Source organism: Asterias rubens, chromosome 13, assembly GCF_902459465.1.
Source record: "Asterias rubens chromosome 13, eAstRub1.3, whole genome shotgun sequence".
In the NCBI taxonomy this organism is placed as follows: Eukaryota; Metazoa; Echinodermata; class Asteroidea; order Forcipulatida; family Asteriidae; genus Asterias; species Asterias rubens.
In genome coordinates this window covers 5,447,302-5,469,145 of record NC_047074.1, presented here as the reverse complement: position 1 = coordinate 5,469,145, position 21,844 = coordinate 5,447,302, and the positions used below count along the sequence as shown (strand labels likewise).

The window sequence follows — 21,844 nt, the reverse complement described above, 5'->3', positions numbered from 1 at the left end:
CAAACAACAATTGCACAACAGCAGTAAAGAAAAGACACAGGTTAAGCAAATGTTGTAAATAATTATTTTGACCTACATCCAAACATAAGGCAAAGTCTCCCCCTCAATCTCTAACATTAACAACCTGCAAATAGCAAGGTATCCTCAAGGAGGTCAAGGTACACTTGAGAGAATCTACGTTAAGCCCAGATACTTCCTTAGATGCGAATGCCAAGCGAATCTTGATGTCAGAAAATTCGCAACGAATTTCGCAGCAGTTCAGCTCTTGGCAACTCACTGTGAAAGGATATTTGTGACATCAAATTCACTTCAAATTCGCTTCGCATTCGCATTCGCAGGAAGTATGAACCAGGCTCAAGTCTCTACATCTTTACTCGCTGGTTTAAAGAAGTCGCCATTAATTTTTATTTCATTCAGAGGACTTTAAAGGCAAAGTTTGAAAGTTTGGTTGAAAGTCCTCTGAAATGAAATATACATTATGGGTACCTTCTCTTTATCCTCATGGGTGTCAAGGTACACTTAAGAGAATTGACATAAGTCTCTACATTATAACTAATGGAACAGAGTCTATGGTTTAAAGAAGTCACCATTTAAAAAATGTCTATTTTATTTCAGCTGACTTTAAGGCAAAATACTAGGTGGGTATGGGTACCTTCTCTTCATCCTCATGGGTGTCAAGGTACACTTAAGAGAATTGACATAAGTCTCTACATTATCACTAATGGAACAGAGTCTATGGTTTAAAGAAGTCACCATTAACAAAACTTGTCTATTTCATTTCATAGGACTTTAAGGCAAAAGTACCCAGTGGCCCTGGCTACATTATCTACATCTACATCCTTAGATTATTTGTGTCAAGGTACACTTTCGAGAATTCACATTAGTTTCTACATAATAGAACAGAGTCTATCCTTGGTTTTAAGAAGTCACCATTAAAACTTGTCTGTTTCATTCAGAGAACCTTAAGGCAAAGTATATCTTTGTTGATTTTAACTGACGATTATTTTAATCTTATATAGATGTAAATGTAGATATAAACAAAAAAACGTGAATATTTCAATTTAAAAGGTTGCACAATCTTTGAACATTGCAGGATGAACAATGCATTTTTTTTTTTTAGGAATACACAATCTGAGAAGCATTATATGAGAATAAAGCTTCTCAGATTAAAATGTTCTAAATTAATTTTTTTAATATATTTTTACATTACCACATTACTTCGAATTTAAACCTTTGGTCAAAATGCTTTATACTATCGAGAGCTGCTCTAGGCTTTTAACCAAAGGTTTTTACTGCCATTTTGATTAAAAAGGTTCTCACTCATATATTAATAAAACTTTGGGCATTCGGTTTTGGTGCAACTAGACTGTTTTTTCTTTAAAAAAATTCTTGCAACTTCTTTGAGTAATTGAGTAAAACTTTTCACAGATCCATATTTAATGCATATGTTGGGATACACCAAGTGAGAATACTGGTCCTTGACAATTACCAATAGTGTCCAGGGGGCAAATTCACAAAGAGTTAAGACTAGTCCTAATTGGGACTAGTCGTAGAAGATAGTAAAAACTTCAGGCTAGTCCGAAGTTAGGGTGAGTTACTCGTCCTAACTAACAACCAGCCTAACTCAAGATAAGACAAGTCCTATATCTTTGTGAAATCCACCCCAGTGCCTTTAAGAAAAAGATTAAAGCTACCATCTTCAAGTGGACCTGCCCTCGCTGATCTTATCACTGTATCTCTTGGGCATCTCCTGCGCCTTTTCCTCCTGCATCGTCTGCATCCTCCGGCCATAGCTTCTGGGCGAGGTAGAAAGCTAAGAGAACGGCTAATCCTAACCCACATGTATAGAGCATGATGTGAAGAGGTGGGATGGTGGACTTAGGAAGGGTACCATACACCTGCACGGCAAACTGGCCACGTAGCTGGCAGAAGCTGCAAGTACAGTAGGAATGCTAGTTAACAGTACTCCTGTTGGAATGCCATATATTCTAATAGTTGACTATTCTAAAGAGCTCTATTTGAAAGGGTTTAATACCTTTTGTAGATCAAGTTTTTGGCCATGACTTAAATCCCTACTCACTGTGAATGAAGATGTATGTACAAGTACCATAATTTACCTGTAGAAGTTTGGGCTTAATTTTTATAGTTGTCAAGTATTGAGTAGAAACAAAAAGTGGAAATCACAATAAGCTTGAAGAAATGAATGAATGACCAGAGCAATGTTTTCGGGAAAGTTGAGTAAATCCATGAACACGCTAAAATAGTTTTCGTCTCACCGAGACAACAATTATTCTGGTGAAGATGTTTTACTCATTTCTCAAAAACTACAGCACCTCAGCAAGTTATATTTTAAGGGAAGCTTTCTACTATCATTATCTTAAAACCATGTGTAAACCTGTGCACTTTTGTGTTTTGTGTTATACAAAAAGTACCCAACCCTTTAAAGACAAACCTGTGAAATTTTGAGCTCAATCGGTCGCCGAAGTTGTGAGATAATAATGAAAGAAAAAACAACCTTGTCACACGAAGTAGTGTGCTTTTAGATACTTGATTTCCAGACCTCAAATTCTAAATATGAGGTCCGGAAATCAAATTCGTGGAAAATTACTTCTTTCTTGAAAACTATGTCACTTCAGAGGGAGCCGTTTCTCACAATGTTTTATACCATCAACCTCTCCCGATTACTCGTACCAAGTAAGGTTTTATGCTAATAATTTTTTTGAGCAATTTGCCATCACTCTAAGAAGTTCCCTTTAAATAAAAGCTCAACAAAAAGAATGCATCTGTACTTTTCCCAAAGACTCTATCTATTTGAAAGTTAACCTTGGTGCCCCCCCCCCCCTTCATTTCAGACTTACAGAAGTATAGAGCTCTATCGGAAAGACGCAAAATGTGAAGGTTAAGAGGTTTATAACGCCTTAAAGGGCAATTAGGGCTCGATCCATGTTTTAATCTGCCAGCATCCCCAAGGTCTATCCAAGAAAAGAGGTCAAGTTATCCATCAGTCTTACCTGTAATCGGGGTTAACGACAGACACATTGAATACCAAGATACCATTGTAAGGACTCCATGAGAGTTGGTTACTGTTCTGACTGCTTAGTACTTCGTAGGGTTGATCCGGATTGGAGAGTCCTATCTCATCTGCCTCCATGCAGCTTCTGTAAATCTGAATTAAAGAGAGGCCCCAAGGTAAACTTTGGTTTTGTGATCCACTCCGTAAGTTTCAAATATAGAAAATGGGGAAAAAAAACCTGTTATAAATCTCTAAGTCATGTTTAAAATGGTGATAAAAATGATGTAAACTGTGACAGCTTGAGAAATATCTACATGCATGATGGAAGGGAGATTTGGGGACACCTCAGCAGTAACATCATTGACCCAGGAAACCACTCTAAATAGAAGAAAATGCCACTGTCTTTTGCTAAAATCAAGAAATGTTTGATGTCACATTTCAAATAAAATGGTCTGTACATTTTTGTATAGAGATTTTTTCGGATCATTCCTGAATTTTTATCCAACTAAAAAAGGAATTAATTCGAAATTTTTACTGAAATTTGCCATAAGACCAGTGTTGTCTCGCCTGCCAAGAATTGCCCTGGCCATATACAAGGCTCCAGGACACTGCTCAGTTGTTTCGCTGGTCCATTCCAAACCTGCCCCCCAAACCAATGTCAAGCATGGAGGTAGGATTGTAGGCCTGGTACTTCACGGAGGCAATGAAGGCGATTGCCTTCATGCCCCTGGTTATTGCCTTGATGCCCTTGAAATGCCCCAGTAGAAATTTACAAATTCCTCATAGGAGAAAATGCCTTGGTGCCCTTGCACATTCAATAACGAAGCATACAGGCCTGGGATTATGGTTCAAGCCTGTTTAAAAAGTACCTGTCTTGTCCAAGCAGTGGCTGGATCAGGCGTGTCTTGAGCCTCAAGGAGTGACAGCCAGCTCTGAGGCTGGGACCTACAACCTGCCTTCAAGGAGAAAACCAGACAAACATAAAAATTACTGACGTTTCCGCATAGTGCATTTACAAGCGCCTATCCTGTGCCCTAGTTTGGAAATCCAAAATGTACATAGTTGACCCCCCAAAATGGTGGAAAAGGTAGAAACTCCTTTTACAGAATTGCAAAAGGAATGTATAACTATTGTTACACACAAACAATGATGATCTTGTAAAGTGATAAATTGATTATACATATACATTAATTGAAAAAAAGTGGGATTCATGATATCAAAATGATATATACTAATTGAAAAATATTGAGAATCATGATAAAAAAAATACACTAAATGACAACACACTAGTAAAATACACTTATTGGCAACTGTTGGGATTCAAGATAATTAAAATACACTAATTGAAAAGTATTGGGTACCATGATTATTAGTGACAAACACTAAATGACAATTATTGGGATTCTTGCAATGAACACATTTAGGGGAAATCTGTTTGCTATTGATTTATTTCCATTAGTGCTTGTCTTGTTGCTTTACTGTGGAAATGTTTTTACCTGTGATGCGGTCTGTGTATAGCTGTATGTCAACATGCCATGGATCTCACTCACAATAAAATCTTCCTTCATTTCCTCAATGAACTCATCACCTTCATACCTAAAAAACAAATCAGATTGTTTTCAAGAGAGATACAAAAACAATTGTTTACCACTGATGTACCAAGTACAGATTTACCTAGGTTAAGTGGTTAGACTACAGGGGCGATTTCACAAGGATAGTCCTTAAGGACTAGTTTTATCACGCTTCATCAGGAGTTATTACAAACGTAGGGCTAGTACTAAGTTAGGATGAGTAACCTGCCTAACTCAAGATAAGAATAGTCTTAACTCTTTGTGAAATCCGACCCAGGACATGCAATCATAAGGTTGTGGGTTCGAATCCAACCAAGAACCGCTAATTTCACAATCACTAGCTAAGGTAATGTCGTCTAGTTACTGAGTTACAATTTCGATAATCATAGATGTTAAACCAATATTTGTATGGGAGAGATTGGCTGTTATTCCCTTAAGGGAGTTTACCGAATTCCTTTGATGGGAAAAACATTTCAACTATTCCTTGGCCAATGCTACTGGGAAATAGTTTGGTTCAAAACAGCTCAAATAAGAGAAACAAACAAATGGTGTTTTTAAATGTCCTAAGTCATTAAGTACATGCAATGTGTGGTTTAGGCCTACCAGTTAGTGGTTGACCTTTTTTACTACTTGAATGAATACAACGCAATAATGCAACTTCTTCTTTTGGGGGTCGAGGGTCACCTGTGCCCAAGGAATCACCTAGTCCCAATTTCATTGAGCTTCGTAGAAGAAATTTTTGTTTAATATTGTATTGTTAAGCAAAACTATAGCAGAATTTAAGTAATATAGTGTACAATGTAAAATGGTATTTTAGCTGGTAGCCTTGTTCTGATAAGCATAGTTTTGCATTGCTTAGCAAATTTAAAAACACTCTCTTTAATCTGAATTGAATTACTAACTTACAAGTCAACAATTGGTTTCAGCAAGTCTTGGTAGTAAACAACAATCGGGCAGCCAAGTTGTCTGTAGTCATACAAAACCTTCTTGTCTTCTGATGCAGTGACACCATTTGAACCCATTAGAAAGCTTGGGTCATACATATTCCTAAAACAAAAATGTGTGAGATCAACAATTTACAATGGTGCAACCTTAATATGTCAGCAAAATGTTTTTATTGGATTATATTTTATTGAACGGTAGGATCCTAGATTGGTAATGTTCTAAAAAATTCAAAAAAGAGTTACTGGCCCTTGCAGAGTCCTTGCGGATTCCTAAAAAAACGACCATAAAAACTGACTTGGTGAAAACAACTGCAGCTGTTGATAGTAAAAACTATTTAGCGTAAGGATTCCCTTCGAAGTGAGGACATGCTCTCATCACCTTGCAAAATGTGGATGGATTTCATGCTCGTGTGAAAATACCCTGACAGTTTTTTTTACTGTTTTTTCAGCAAGTAGACACTTTTGAAACTTACGCTTTCTTCATAATCTTGCCTATAAAGAAGCATTTCATTGACAAAAACTATCTAAGACCCTATCTTTAATTTTTTTTTTAAATTGATATTAAAAACCTCCCTTAGCAGTCATTGTCAAGTTTAATTACAAGATATTTTCAAAACCCTATTAACTGAAACTCACTTAGCAATGGTGTACTCAATGTTTCTCATATGATCACATGTTTCATCAATCCTGTTGGGAAAAAATAAAACCAGTTGAAACTAAACTATGATTATTTTCAAGAAGTACAATCAAACTTGTGATTTGAATAAATTGAAGACACTCTAGAATTTTGTAACATTGGTATTGAGTTTGCATTACTTTTATCATCATTAGCAATTACTGTGGAGAAATGATTTATAATAAAAAATAATAATAAACTTACTTATATACAAAAGTGATACAAAACAATGCAATTAACAAAAAAGAAATGCCTAAAGTATGCATCACAGATAAATAAACTAATATAAGTATTTAATTCACTTGACTACCATACATTTTAAAAAGAATATAAATATCAACTGAACTATAACACAAACAGTGTAATTAAACAGTACAACAAAATAAAATAAATGGCATATATTTGAGGTATTAATTGGAAAGTACGGATGTATGGGACAAACACAAATACAAAAATATTAACAAAACAAAAATTGTTATTAGTATTATCAATCACTGTATAAACTGGCAATTCGTAACAAAACAACTCAACTTCAAAAACTGAACATGCTGATTAAACTAAATACTTACTTAAAAAGAAAACTCAATAGATAAAACTGTTTTTGAGTATGGGTTATTTCGGAAAAGCAAAATAGAATTAGCTGTTGCAAACTGCTTAGCAACCACAATGAAATGTATAAATGCAAAACTATTGTCAGTTTCCTCAAGAGCCTTACTCAAAGGCTAAAAAAAGAAAAACTCTGCCCAGGTCAAAAGGCGAGGCCAGAAACAATTTTCAAAGAACTTGGAAAGTTGGAACAAGCTTTTGTGAACTTACTTTCTGATTCTTAAATGTCTGCTGGGTGGACATCCAGCTACGACATACGCTACCTAATAAAACATTATTATATGAGCTTCTAAGTAAATTGCAGGGGTCGTGGGTTCGAGTCCCACCCGAGTAACATGCCTGTGATATTTTTTCACAGGACTCGGGAAGGCACTGAGTATGCAGTGCTAACACACATCGGTGTATGGGTAAAAACCAAAATTAATATTCTTTATCCCCGATGCAAATTTAACATCTATTAATATCGTTGCGGTACCCGCTGCCAAAACATAGGATTCGAACTGCCTCTAGCTACCGGGCAACCTCAGTAGTCTAGTTGGTGAGACACTGCTCTGGAATTGCATGGGTCGTGGGTTCGAGTCCCACCCGAGTAACATGGGTATGGGTAAAAACCAAAATTAATATTCTAAGTATATGATAAGTTCTACAGAGCAGAACTAATTAACTTACTCCGAAACAAAGACGTCAATTGTTTCTGTGTGTAAGCAATTGCAACAATAGTTGATTTTAAAGACCTGCTTGAACAAAAATGTCAAGTTGCTCACTTTACTGAATTTCACTTAAAATGTTTTCAATGAATAAGGAAATCGAGTCATATGATTATAAACAGATTTTAATTGTGTACAAAAAACAATCATTTTGAATGCTCTTATCCAGCGCTTTTCTGAGAGATTTGCGAAAAGCCCCGTTACGTAATCACTCTCAACGGCAAAAGTGTTTTTAGTTTTATCAAAACCTTTAAGTTGGGGCCTGATTTTTTAGTTGATAATGACAAAAAATTCAGAAGTGTACACATATCAAAATTACATTAAAATGGTGAACAAGTGCATGATAAACAAGTTAAAATACCATTTCCGTTTATGCTTACTAAAAACTTATTTCCTTGTGGAATTTTTCTTAGTTTTATTTCTTTTCTTTCAAACTCATTGTTGTTTTTGCATTGTTATTTTGCTTTCTTAAATGTTTATTACTTTTATTGTAAACTTCATTGTAATTCGGCTGATGTCACGGTTTTCTAAATTTTGATAATAAACCGTTGGTGGATAAATGAATGAATGAATTGATATTCTTGTGGAGTACAATATTCAAAATTAGAAATTGACGGCTCTGGCTACACTTTGACTGTTGCAAAGACGTCCTATACTTCAATAGACCCCTTGCATGTGACGTCACCGCTCAAAAAAACACCCACACTGGGGTCAAAAAGTACCCACTGGGGTCAAAAAGCACCCTCACTGGGGTCAAAAAGCACCCTCACTGGGGTCAAAAAGCACCCTCACTGGGGTCAAAAAGCACCCACACTGGGGTCAAAGGAGGCGAATGATTGGATGATAGCTGTCCTTTGTGCGTGAAAACGTGCGCGTCAGTGTTTCACGCTATGCATGGGGGTCTACGCATGATGGTAGCTGTCCTTTGTGCGTGAAAACGTGCGCGTCAGTGTTTCACGCTATGCATGGGGGTCTACGCATGATGGTGCAGGGATCCAGCTGTAGTCATTCATACCCATAGCCGTCAATTCTGACCCATGCCTTTATTTGTACTTACTGCTTGCTGTTTGTGGTGACACATTAGACTTGAGTCATATACACTCATCCTAAGAGAAGAAATTCCACGAGCTGCATCTTTATGTCTGCAACATTTTAAAGAAAGGAAAAAAAACACAATAATAATAATAATAATAATAATAATAATAATTTCTTCCAAAAGTTAACAGCTTGCCATGAAAAAAGTACAGTACAAAAATCATGAATTTTGCAATGAAACTTTCCAACATCAAAATAAAATATGAAGTAGTTTTATCTGTGGCTGAAGGTGTCAATGTTTTACTAGTTGTGTAGTTACTTTTTTCGATTAAAGCTTAAAGGCACTAGACACCATTGGTAATTACTCAAAATAACTATTAGTATATAACCTTACTTGGTAACAAGTAATGGGGAGAGGTTGATAGTATAAAACATTGTGAGAAATGTCTCCCTCTAAAGTGACATAGACTTTGAGAAAGAAGTAATTTTCCACGAATTTGATTTCGAGACCTCAGAATTAGATTTTGAGGTCTCTAATTCAAGCATGTGAAAGCAAACAACTTCCTGTGACAAGGGTGTTTTTTCTTTCATAGTTATCTCACAACTACGCCGACCAATTGAGCTCAAAATTTCACAGGTGTGTTATTTTATGCACATGTTGAGATACACCAAGTGAGAAGACTGGTCTTTGACTGTCCAGTCTCTTTAAATCCAACTTACCCATTCGGGAGAGTATCTGACATCAGAGAAAGGTGAGCAATCTGTGGGGAAAATAGTAACAAGTAATTCATAAATACCTCAGACAGTTTCGCTTTTCCTATTGGTGGAGAGCGCGTCACGTGGACGTGTATAAACCTTTGTTTATGACCAGTTAAAAGTGTTAAAACAAGGGCATGACACGCGAGCTTGCACCTGTGTTTATAAGACAGTTTCTTCATTCCTTTTGGTCGAGAGCAACGGCTAAAACAGTTGTGCCACATCACGCGATACGCGTGACGCGCACAGCATTCCCTTATAAGGAGTTGTTTACCCGAGGGCCTTGACTGGGCCTTACCCTTTCATAGCTGGAGGGGTGTTGTGTTGAAAGAAATCATTGAACAGTTATAATTTTTGCATTTATTTTACTTTTTGACCATGAGTGTTGATGTTTTTTTGACCGAAAAGGTATTTAAGAATGGGAATCAAAGTGTGTTGAATCGGTTTTCAACTACTGGTTTATCCCGCCGAGGCCTGGTTCTTGATAATTTACCTCGACTTCGTCTCGGTAAAATTATCAAGAACCAGGCCTCACCTATATGCTTCTCTTTCAATGATTCTTATACTCACTAAGTTTGATGTGGTCACACCTTTTACCAGCCTTTCTGTGATCTCACGGGTAGTTGTGAGAGAAACTATACCAGGGTTTTCAACTACTGGTTTATCCCGCCGAAGCCTGGTTCTTGATCATTTACCTCGACTTCGTCTCTGTAAAATTATCAAGAACCAGGCCTCGTTGGGTTTAAACCACTAGTTGAAAACCTCTTCACCACACAATGATTCCCTTATTGAAAATGTAAAAATTGTTGGTTTATTTCCAAATATTATATGCTTCTCTTTCAATGATTCTTATACTCACTAAGTTTGATGTGGTCACACCTTTTACCAGCCTTTCTGTGATCTCACGGGTAGTTGTGAGAGAAACTATACCAGGGTTGGAGACAGTGACCTGAAACATCAAAAATTAACCAATCAATAAATAGGGTTTTGTTCAAAAGTAATTATTTGAGGTGCAAAACAGTAGACCGTTATCATATTGGGATCAGGTTGGCTCAGTGGTTTCTCTCCCTGACTTTCACCTCTGTGGACCCTGGTTCGAATCCCACACTCAGACTGGAGCTTTGCCTGTGGATTGGGCATTCAGTCCCTACCTATTGTGTAGGTTATTGTGTAACTGAACCTTTCGTCTTGTTTCCTAATCACCACCCTGTTAACGACCCCTTAGGCCCTTTGGTGTAATGAAACAAGTTAATAAATTAATCAAAAATCAATTTTGTGGATATCTACTCCCATTCAACCCTATGTAATCAGATTGAGAATGGATTTGGAAAAATAGTCTAGGTCGATTTCATAAAGAGTTTAGGTAGTCGTAACTTAGGACAACTCCTAGGAGATAATAAAACGTATGGCTAGTCCTAAGTTAGGACAACTCCTAGGAGATAATAAAACGTATGGCTAGTCCTAAGTTAGGACAACTCCTAGGAGATAATAAAACGTACGGCTAGTCCTAAGTTAGGACAACTCCTAGGAGATAATAAAACGTATGGCTAGTCCTAAGTTAGGACGAGTATCTCGTCCTAACTCGAGATAAGACTAGTCTTAACTTTTTGTGAAATCCACCCTAGACACTTATATGAAATGCAATTTAGAGCTGTCTTTACCAGTTTGAATAATTCAGGGTTAAGATATTTGGTCATTGGAAAAAAGTAGGGAAAATGAGCACAAGGGCTGACCTACATGTTCACATGGCTTTAATATGCTTTTCAGGCTATTAAATTACAATTTTAGGGGATTTTTTTTAAAGGCAATATCAAATTTTGAAGTCAGATTAAAAGTATGAAGAGTATCATCCCTGCAACAATAACGGTTTCTAGCGTGGGTAACTGAAATGTACTGCTTACCATATAGTAATATCTTCCCATGCATTGGGGAGTATCATCCCTGCCACAATAACGGTTTCTAGCGTGGGTAACTGAAATGTACTGCTTACCATATAGCTAATATCTTCCCATGCATTGGGGAGTATCATCCCTGCCACAATAACGGTTTCTAGCTTGGGTAACTGAAATGTACTGCTTACCATATAGCTAATATCTTCCCATGCATTGGGGAGTATCATCCCTGCCACAATAACGGTTTCTAGCTTGGGTAACTGAAATGTACTGCTTACCATATAGCTAATATCTTCCCATGCATTGGGGAGTATCATCCCTGCCACAATAACGGTTTCTAGCTTGGGTAACTGAAATGTACTGCTTACCATATAGCTAATATCTTCCCATGCATTGGGGAGTATCATCCCTGCCACAATAATGGTTTCTAGCTTGGGTAACTGAAATGTACTGCTTACCATATAGCTAATATCTTCCCATGCATTGGGGAGTATCATCCCTGCCACAATAACGGTTTCTAGCTTGGGTAACTGAAATGTACTGCTTACCATATAGCTAATATCTTCCCATGCATTGGGGAGTATCATCCCTGCCACAATAACGGTTTCTAGCTTGGGTAACTGAAATGTACTGCTTACCATATAGCTAATATCTTCCCATGCATTGGGGAGTATCATCCCTGCCACAATAACGGTTTCTAGCTTGGGTAACTGAAATGTACTGCTTACCATATAGCTAATATCTTCCCATGCATTGGGGAGTATCATCCCTGCCACAATAACGGTTTCTAGCGTGGGTAACTGAAATGTACTGCTTACCATATAGCTAATATCTTCCCATGCATTGGGGAGTATCATCCCTGCCACAATAACGGTTTCTAGCTTGGGTAAGTGAAATGTACTGCTTACCATATAGCTAATATCTTCCCATGCATTGGGGAGTATCATCCCTGCCACAATAATGGTTTCTAGCTTGGGTAACTGAAATGTACTGCTTACCATATAGCTAATATCTTCCCATGCATTGGGGAGTATCATCCCTGCCACAATAACGGTTTCTAGCTTGGGTAACTGACATGTACTGCTTACCATATAGCTAATATCTTCCCATGCATTGGGGAGTATCATCCCTGCCACAATAACGGTTTCTAGCTTGGGTAACTGAAATGTACTGCTTACCATATAGCTAATATCTTCCCATGCATTGGGGATGACACTGGCGGTCAAGTTCAGCTGCTGACCAATGTCCATGTAGAATACTTGATCATGAAAGGCTGCATCAAATCCTTGGTGCTATAAGAAACAAACAAGTAGACAAAATTGCAGAGATTGTAGCAATTAATTTAACTTGTTGAATTAATTTGAATGATTTGAAGATGAAGAAATTCTACAAAACATTATGAAAACACAAAAACAATGATAAAATAAGAACAGTAAATATACTTAAATAGCATGGTTCAAGCACATTACTAAGGGAATAGATTGGGTAGCGAGGAGATCTTAAACAGCCGTTTAAAACCGGCAGGGTTGTGGTCGTGTGACACTGGTTCATGTCACCGGTTCATGTCGCCAGTTAATGTCTCACTCCCAATTTTCTTCAATCATCCCAAAATTAGATTCTGTTTTGAAAAGTTTTACACTCAACAGAAAAATTACAACTTTATTAGAAGAGCCAATGACACATTTGACTTGAAGGTACTTGTATCTCAACTTATGCATAAAATAACAAGGCTGTGAAAATTTGAACTCAATTGGTTGTTGATATTGCGAGAGAATAGAGAAAGAAAAACCAAATTTGGATCTGGGAAGCAGCAGTAGAGGGATCACCACTGGCACCCCCAAACAAAGATATTGACAAAAAAGGGAGACCACCCATCACCAGGGCGCCAGATAGCTCAGTTGGTGAAGCGCTGGCACATATAAATTCTAGTCAATCTTTCTGTGTTCAACCCATAGTTAGATTCTGTTACGAATAGTTTTACACCCAACAATTACAATTTTCTTCCAGCCGGTAAAACATTCTTTATAAACCCTGTATGTACCTGGCATTTGGTGAGTGCTGGTGTGACTTTAGAGAGGCATTGCTGTACATATATGGTCTGTGACATCAACTGTAGCTTCTTGGTTGGAGAATTGTCTTCAAACATGTTGCCCGGGTACAGCACTTGGATGTTGTTGGTTGGTGTGAAGCGAATGACGCAGGAAGAAATGGGGCTTGGTAAGGGGTCCTTGAAAGGAAGCTGTGAATGAAAAGACTTGTGTGCTGGGTTTAAGAAAATATGTCTCCACTTCTTAAAGTTATGATATTTTGAGCTTTTGTGCCCCCCCCCCCCAAAGAAAAAAAATATAAATATAAAATAGAGTCAATAAATACACAGATAAATAAACAAATACAAATTTTAAATCTCAAACTTACTAGATTTCTTTTATCTAAACTACATTTCTAGTCAAAACTAAACTTTCTTCAATCTTGATGGATGACATTTAAAAAGAGCTAGTGTCAAAGAATGATACACTCACACACATGACCTTTTTAGGCTCTTTTACTGTTGGGTTCTTCTGGAATGACAAATCTCACCTTCACTGTTTTTGCTGGAATCCCTTCTCGGCCAAAGTATATGTCTGCAGTAGTTGTCAGAATTGCAAAGTCCCCATTCTTGTCTGAAAAACACGCAAATTCAAATCTCTTCTCAAAACTTATCTTATGACACAGGTTCTCAAGGAATAATTTTGTTTTGTCTGTTTTCATCGTTTTGTTTTTGGATTTACTGCACTTTTGTACACCCAGCAGGGTGGATATGTGCGCATTACAAGTCTTTATTATAATTGTTATTTTAAAAACCCAAAAAGAAAAACATCACAAAAAAAATATATATTATTAGTTCAAAGCCACTTGTTCCTACAGAATTTAGATTGCACGTTTAGCATACTTCCGAGTTGCTTCAAATAGAGAGAAATCTGAGAATACTTTAAAACAGACCCCTTACATAACGCGCACTGCACTGAAACACTGAAGACACACACACACCGGGAGCAGAATTCATCCGATGATCTGCCCCCTTTTGGCTCAGTGAGGGCGTTGTTTGCAAGAATGATGTTATCTGCAAGGGGTCTCTTGTGCACTCGTCAAGTGAAATAAAAGACTTACTTGATATGACCTCTTGAACTGCCTCTCCATCATTCAATAGAGATGACTGCATGTTAGACAGAATAGTAACTTTAACAACTGCTTTTCCTGTCACAAGAATTATAAAACTATCATAAACATACCAGAAACAAGGTGTTTTTAGTACAAGTAGCTTTGACTATTTTGGGTGTATGTATTAAGGGGAGATTGAAACACCAAACTTGGCTTGGCAGATGCTAGTCATCAGAGGTGCTCGATCTATTCAACCCTTTAAGAAGAATAATTTATATAGCACCAAATTACCAAAGGATGCAAGGCACTTATGAGGGGAAAAGAAAGACCAAAGTGATGGTGACAACCAGCTACAGATTGGAGTTCAGGTGAGTCTTGAGACCCTTTTTGAAGGACAGAACAGTCTGAGCGAGCCTTGAGCAATGCATCTGGAGTTGTACAATTACAATTTTATCTTATTTTGATTTCCTGTATGTTGATTTCTTGTAAAAAGTAAAGAGGCTGTTCTGAGTCAATATAGCTCATCAGGCCCATGTTTGCTTGTCATTAAACGACTGATGAGAGTATTTCTATTCTCCCTGGACAGGCTAGTCAAACTCTGGCTACTCCACAGATCTCCCGTACCATTTGTACTCCTGAGTAGAAAGAAACAACTATGATAAAGTGCCTTTGTCAAGGACACATTAGTGATTCGAACCCACATTCTGTAATTTACAGAACTTAAGTTAAGCGCCAAAGACCGCTCGACCAAATAAATAAAAATTAGTAGAAAAAAACTCAAAATAGTTTGTTTTGTTTCGCATCAAGTAAATTTTGTCCAAAAATACTTCAAATTAACAGGGCTACTTTACCTGAAACAGTACTGTAAGAAACATCCTTGCTATCCCAAACTACCAGACAACCAAGTCCACCATCAGCCTGTAGGAACGATGTCTGGTTCCCAGTCACAGCAAATGGTACAGATACAGGCTTGGCGATGTTGGCATTGGTCTGGTCGATGTAAGAGTCATAGATGAATATCCCCTCGTCTGAATCATCTTTGAGGACTAGGAATGCAACAGAAGACAGTGTCCCAATAACTGTAGCTCCACTGATTCCAGACTGAAAAAAAAGTGTTTCTCGTAGGTTAAAAGGGTTTGTTTTAACATTTTTCAACAATTTTTTTAACAAAAGTTTAAGCAGAAAATACTCTGGCTCGAAAATTTCTTTGCCAGAAGCAAAAAATGAGTGGGGCACCAGTTGCAATAAACTTTCAGGAAATTTGGCTGCAGGTAACCGTTTTCTATTAATCAAGATTTTTCTGTTCTTAGCAAGTTTTGAATGCTTACAGGTTTTTAAAAAACTGGGCCCAGGTATTACCTGAGTAAATTTAAGCTTATTTATTTTTGCTGAATCAATGGTGTGCATAATTTGGTTCGTCTACCATTCACACTGCACCGACAATTGATGGACCATTTTTCATATTTGTACACATAAGTTACTGGCAGAGTTTTGTCTAGCACTTTTTTTTCAAAATCACTGTCCCATGTTGATTGACACCCCCTCTATATGACATGTTAAAACAAAGTTGTGTGAGTTTGATCTGCTAACCTTGATATCAAAATCCAGTTGAAGTTGCCTTGCAACAAAGGTCCAGCCGGCATCATAAGAGAGGAAGTATTCCACTGAATTGGAGTTCAAACTTTGGTTGTTATAGGCAATCACTAAACCATCTTGTTTCTGGAATTTAATAGTAAATACATTGTGATTTTGTTAACGGGTTAATCTAAAACACAAACATGAAATAACAAACCTGAGAACATTTGACTTTATCTGTTTTGTGACTTGGAAGAAAATAGTGGAAAACCACACTCAATGTTCAAATGAAAGAACATTAACAACCAAAATCAACTGTTTCATTGTTTTAGGTTGTCTTGAATATGTTGCCAACCTTTACAAAAAAGTTTTCACAGATTCTAGGATAAATAATAAAACAAATTGCCACTAAGTGAAAGTGAGATCAACACAGGTTCACCATGGGTTCACCAACTCTTTACCTGGCACCATTCTCTGTCTTCAAAGCAGCATTGATGTGATGCAACATTGGTTATTATGATGTCATGAGGAATCCCACTAGCTCTGATGACTCGTTGGGTTTGAAGATTGTACGTAACAACAACACCTGTCACAACCATTACAAGGTTGCTACCAGCAAATGTTGCAGACTGTAGAACTGGAGGCCTCGCATCTTCCTAAGAAAAAAAAACCCAAAATACACAGGAGACAAGTTTAATCCGTAAAAAAAATTGTTTTCAATCTATGTATTATTTTTTTTAAACATCCCTAGGCATTTCCCCCAGGAGCAAAGAGCAAAACAAAATTTTATAGTGTTTTATTTCTTTTTAGATACCCATGCATGTTATTGTTGTTGTTTGTGTGGAAAGTTAACATATTACAGGTTAGGCAGAATATATTTTGGCAATTGTCAAAGACCAGTATCCTCAGCTAGTGTTGCCCCAACAAATCGGACAATAGCCAAGCTGTCACAATTTGGGCTCAATTGGTCATCAAACGTGCAAGAAAATAATAAAAGAAAAAACACCCTTATTACAAAGAATTGTGTGCTTTCAGATTAAGCCTTTCTCAGGCTCAAATTTGTTTGTTAAAAAAATTACCTCTTTCTCTAAAGTAAAACTGCATTACTTCAAAGAAGGTAGTTTTTAACAATGTTTTATAATATCAACAGCTTTATAGTGCTCTATTTATGTAAGCTTGCATGGTCATTAATTTGTTAAATGTAGTTACCAAAGGTGTACCCTCCCTTTAGGCTTGGCAGTCCAAATCTCTTCCTAAACACTGACTCTTCTTTATACCAAAGGTAGTCTTTTGCTACTTACCGGTATGTTGGAGGAAACGTAAAGAGGGTCTGTTGGACTACTAAAGCCATCTGCTGTAAGGTAGACAAGCCCCCTGCATAACAAACAAAAGATCAAACATCACATCTAGCTCTGGTGGGGTGTCAGTATCTGTTAGCCACTGCGTTTTATTTGTTATGAAGCGGTTTCACCCAAAACGAAAGCAGAATACAGTTCAAAAGTTATTAAATGGTGGTTTTAAATTGCAGGGAGTGATAGTAAAGCAGGTAGGAGATGTAGTTTGTGCCATTGTTGGTACAATCATGGAATTTGGCAAACAGACATGGTAAAGAGTATCAGGGGCGTCAATACGTTTTGAAAGGTGGGGGGGACATAACATTTACGGCGTGGGGTCCGGGGCCCGCTTTAGGGCCCCGGAATTTTTTTTAGCCCGTAGATGCTCTCTGATGCAATCTAGTGAATCTGAGGGGTGACGTTCCCCCCTCTCAGATGTTGGAATTTAATGCCTATTTCAAGCTATGATGCACCTATTCTTGCTATCATGGTTATTGTACCTAAAAAGCAACTCAATTATAGCTTCGTTATATCCATATTGTTTCTGTATTCTAATGCTCAGACGGCGTTTCATCCCTATCATCACCAGACCTAAGACACAAGTTTTATGGGGCAAATTTGTCAGAATGGAACAGAACATCTGTAAAATGTGAGCAGCAGTAGAACCTTTTGGGTTGACAGCATCTTCAAGTGCGGATCTATGAAGCAAGTTTTAGGGGGAAAATCTGTCGAAGAGTGAGGTCACGAGTGCAAAACCTTTACAGCATGGGTCTGGGATACTGTCAAAGAGTGAGCACGTGAATGTGATACCTTTGCGGCATGGGTCCGGGCCCGCTCATTAATAGTATTATTGTTTTAGTAGTCCCTAATCCTTTCTTTTACATTGAGAAAATTGGAAATTCTAAGGGAAAATAAATGTATAAGAACTTATAGATCTGGAAATAAAACATCTGTGAGCTTGCAAATCTAAAATTAACTCAAAATACAAAAGGTCGGTTTCAGGCAGTTAAGTAATTAATTGAATATTTGTTGTGGAGAACAGAATCACATTTTAACATAAAGCCCCTACAAAAACTTACCGAGCGTACAAAAACGTAGCATTTTTGTAACTGTGCTGTTTTAATAATGGATGGTCCCCTTCATAGGTTAATAATGCAAGATGGTCATCATATGATGGGGTGTCTGCAGGGGTTGACCATTGGTTGATGGGTGTCTGCATGTCACCATCATAACTCGCTCCAAAAATGCTGGATGGGAGGGGGGAGGGAATACATTTATTAGTAACATGAATTTAAAGTTTTATGTGAACCACAACAATGCTCATCACTATGTCCAAGCCTGGAATTAAAAATGGCCACAGAGGTCATGACCACTGTTGCCAAGGGGTTTCCTTTTGGCCTTGTTACCAAAACATCAAACAATTATTTATTAGTTGCACTTAAAACAAAATTTCAATGAAAATGCCCTTGCAAAATGAATGGGTTTGCCCTTTCAAAGATGGCAATCAAGGTTTGCCATGCACTACGCTATTTGTTCAAACTTTGACAATAAATGCCAAACGAAAGTCCTTGCTTCAAGCTCCCATAAAAATAATATTCCCCCACCCCCTCTCTTCTCTGCTCAGCTGCTCTGCAACCCCCCCCCCCCCCCCTCAGCAGCTCACCACTCACTCTCAACTGCTTTCAAAAATGAACACTCATCAACAAAACCAATTGCCACAATTTCTCTCGCTCGTACAATTCAGCATGACTCATGCCCTCTCGAGCATATAGGGAAACTCAAGTTATTTTAGGCTAAGCGGTACTTTTTCCCCTTAAAATCAGGCCCAGGTCTAGGTCCTGCAGATTGGAAGTTGGACATCGCAAACTCTGCAGCAGTGAGTGCAGTCTGCCAGTCAGCACCAGTCACCAGTCGCAGTGCGTAAACATGTACTGTGTTACCACTGCGTTTGTGACTGTAAAGTGTTTAATGCAGAATGAAAATTTTATCTTCGAGGCGAGATATCCGAACGTACTGAGCCAGTCAAAATATATAATTAATTTACCTGTTACATGAGAACACAACGATGAAGAATGTTCCCAATAATAGGTGGACATTCATCACCACAAATGCGAAGAATTCCATTGAAAACACCAGACACGTGAACGATGTTTCACCGTGTAGTCCTATCGTCTCGATCTTGTCTGCAGACAAATTATTTTTCCAACTTTGTCAAAGGAGAGAAGAGCGCCCTCAGTTGTTGAACCTATTTGTCTAGTCTGACTTTCAACCAATGAAATGACAGCCAGGAAAAGTTCCAATTAGATGTCGCCCAATCAGCGATCATCAAACACTTGACATTATCTTTTTATTGTTTTTATTTACACTTCAACACTTGATCTAAAAACCAAACCATTAAAGGGAAGGTATACGTTTTCACTCCTTAAATTAAGGGTAAAAAAAAAATTATCTGGTTACAGCTTTCGATAGTTATAAAGCATTTTGAGAGTCATCTCACTTGAAATTGTGTGTTGTGATCAAAATAGGCCTTTAACATGTTCCCCAAGATATAATCTGAGAAATTTAACCATTAGAAATGGTTCTCAGACTTTGTTTCCAAATACAAATTATTCTTCCTGCGTTGATTTTCGGCAATATCTAAAAAAAGCTACTACTTTTTTGAAATGTTCACAGGTAGTTTTAAAACATTCAAAGGTCGGTTCCAAAAACCAAAATGTATAATAATGTTCCCTTTGATTATTTGATTCAGTACATAAATCCCACATAATGCCCTGCTCCAGTTAATTTAAATCATAATTAAAAAGGAATAACTTATTGGCGGACAAACATTAATTCAAAACAAACAAGTTTTTGTTTTCATGATCCAAATCAGTTTAATTTCATCACAAAATTATACAAAACAATTGTTGTTCTATCCAAAATTAATAACTGCATGTACAGAGTTGTTTAAATTAAATTGAAAGATAGAAAAAATTATAATACAAAAATTCTTGCACTAATTGGTTTCTGAAATTTACTATTATTGCATATCAAAACAATGGTGTTATCACTGTTATCATAGATATAAAGCTTGCAGATAGCTGAGATTAACTGCTTTCCCTGTATTGTTGTTGACAATAGTACTACTTGACAGAAGTGTGTATGACAAAATGGCACCAAGCACTATCAACGTTAGCCCTATATAGGACTCTTCCTCTGTGCACAGATACAGAGTCCTAACTATTAAGGCCCGTTTCTGGGGCGGAAAATTTTCAAAGCTTCATAACTCAAATCTTACCTGCAACAAGCCACTAATTTCAACAGATTCACATTCCATGGCGGCATACATTTTTCTGCGGTGGGTTTTGGTCCTCATATATTCCTCACAAATCCGTCATTTTCGTGAAATAATGCAGCTCCCAACATTTAACAATTTTCTGTTTTGATCGTTTTCTCACAGTGTTGTCTGTTGCCGTGCGTACGCGTATACATTCGCGAGCAGACGCATGATGCAAGACGCAAGAAATCTTGGTCACTGTATCTTGACTGCACAGCGTTAACATGCAACCACAACGCAAAATTTGCGCGTCGTGCATTTTGTCTTGCGTATACACGGCAGACTGTGAGAACACGAACAAAAATTTGAATTTCTTAACGTTGGGAGCTGCATTATTTCATGAAAATTACAGATTTCTGAAGAATATATATGACGACCAAAACCCACCGCAGAAAAATATATGCTGCCATGGAATGTGAATCTGTTGAAATTATAGTGGCTTGTTGCAGGTAAGATTTGAGTTATGAAGCTGTGAAAATGTTCCGCCCCAGAAATGTACCTTGATGTCCAGGACGTCCCTGTAGTACAATACGAAAGTGTAAGGCTGCCAGGGCTATATCAACGTGTAAGTGCCACACACAACTCTGAGCGAATAACAGGTCTCCCTTTGACCTCAGTAAGGGCACTGTAGTAAAAGTAATAATACAAAGTTCTTATAAAGCGCACATATCCTAGACACTAGATCAAGGCGCTGAACAAATAGAGAATTAACAATAAACAAATTAATGGGCTCTGAACAGTTCAGTCTTCAACAGTTTTTTGAATGTCATGATTGAGTCAGACTGGCGGATTTCTGGAGGGAGTTTGTGCCATAGGGCTGGGTCGCTGTAACCAACAGGCACACAGAACAATCTCTTTCTTTCAGATGGTGTGAGAAATTGGTAGTCTATTAGTTACAGTCTGCAGTTTTCCTTCCCTTGCAGACAGATGAAGTCTTCCTCATTTCAACTACATGTTAAACAAAACTTGTACAAAAGAGTGTTCGATTCTTAATTTTATTTGCTCAAATCAAAGCTACTTTATGTATACAGAGGTTGTGTGTAAACATAATTTGTCCATACAAAGCACCTTTAATCAATGTATGAGTCTCTTGCAAAGGTCACCATCACCGATGGTAAACAATGATTACATGAACGTGTACGCACCACACATAACTCTCAACCAATAATAGGTCTTCCTTTGACCTCAGTGAGGGCGCTGTTTTAGCTCGTGATGTCATATTTGCAGGAATAAGACCTATTTGCAGGAATAAGAGAATCCTTGCAATGTGTCCTATGAAAT

At 37.5% G+C, this 21,844-nt stretch overlaps 1 protein-coding gene across 1 annotated transcript; it reads right to left on the bottom strand.

Annotated features, from left to right (window-relative positions):
• Positions 1–1,216: 1,216 nt before the first annotated feature.
• Positions 1,217–19,371, bottom strand: LOC117298652 (cation channel sperm-associated protein subunit delta-like). Its single transcript, XM_033781969.1, has 20 exons — positions 19,292–19,371; positions 18,327–18,494; positions 17,215–17,287; positions 16,375–16,569; positions 15,929–16,057; positions 15,190–15,439; positions 14,348–14,434; positions 13,778–13,860; positions 13,242–13,439; positions 12,379–12,492; positions 10,168–10,257; positions 9,273–9,313; positions 8,575–8,659; positions 7,021–7,073; positions 6,165–6,215; positions 5,491–5,631; positions 4,510–4,609; positions 3,883–3,969; positions 3,012–3,166; positions 1,217–1,932 (listed from the first exon to the last, which is right to left on the bottom strand). Exons 1-20 carry the CDS (start codon positions 19,369–19,371, stop codon positions 1,728–1,730), a joined length of 2,385 nt encoding a protein of 794 aa, XP_033637860.1. The 3' UTR covers positions 1,217–1,727.
• Positions 19,372–21,844: the final 2,473 nt, after the last annotated feature.

What these genes read in the sequence shown, in the direction of transcription:
- LOC117298652 (XM_033781969.1), bottom strand. Translation starts at nt 19,371, where the DNA reads ATGGAATTCTTCGCATTTGTGGTGATGAATGTCCACCTATTATTGGGA. An exon ending in TCAGATACTCTCCCGAATGG is followed by an intron (nt 8,660 to 9,272) that starts GTAAGTTGGATT and finishes AAAATGTTGCAG; the next exon opens with ACATAAAGATGCAGCTCGTG. An exon ending in ATTGAGTACACCATTGCTAA is followed by an intron (nt 5,632 to 6,164) that starts GTGAGTTTCAGT and finishes TTTTTGTTTTAG; the next exon opens with GAATATGTATGACCCAAGCT.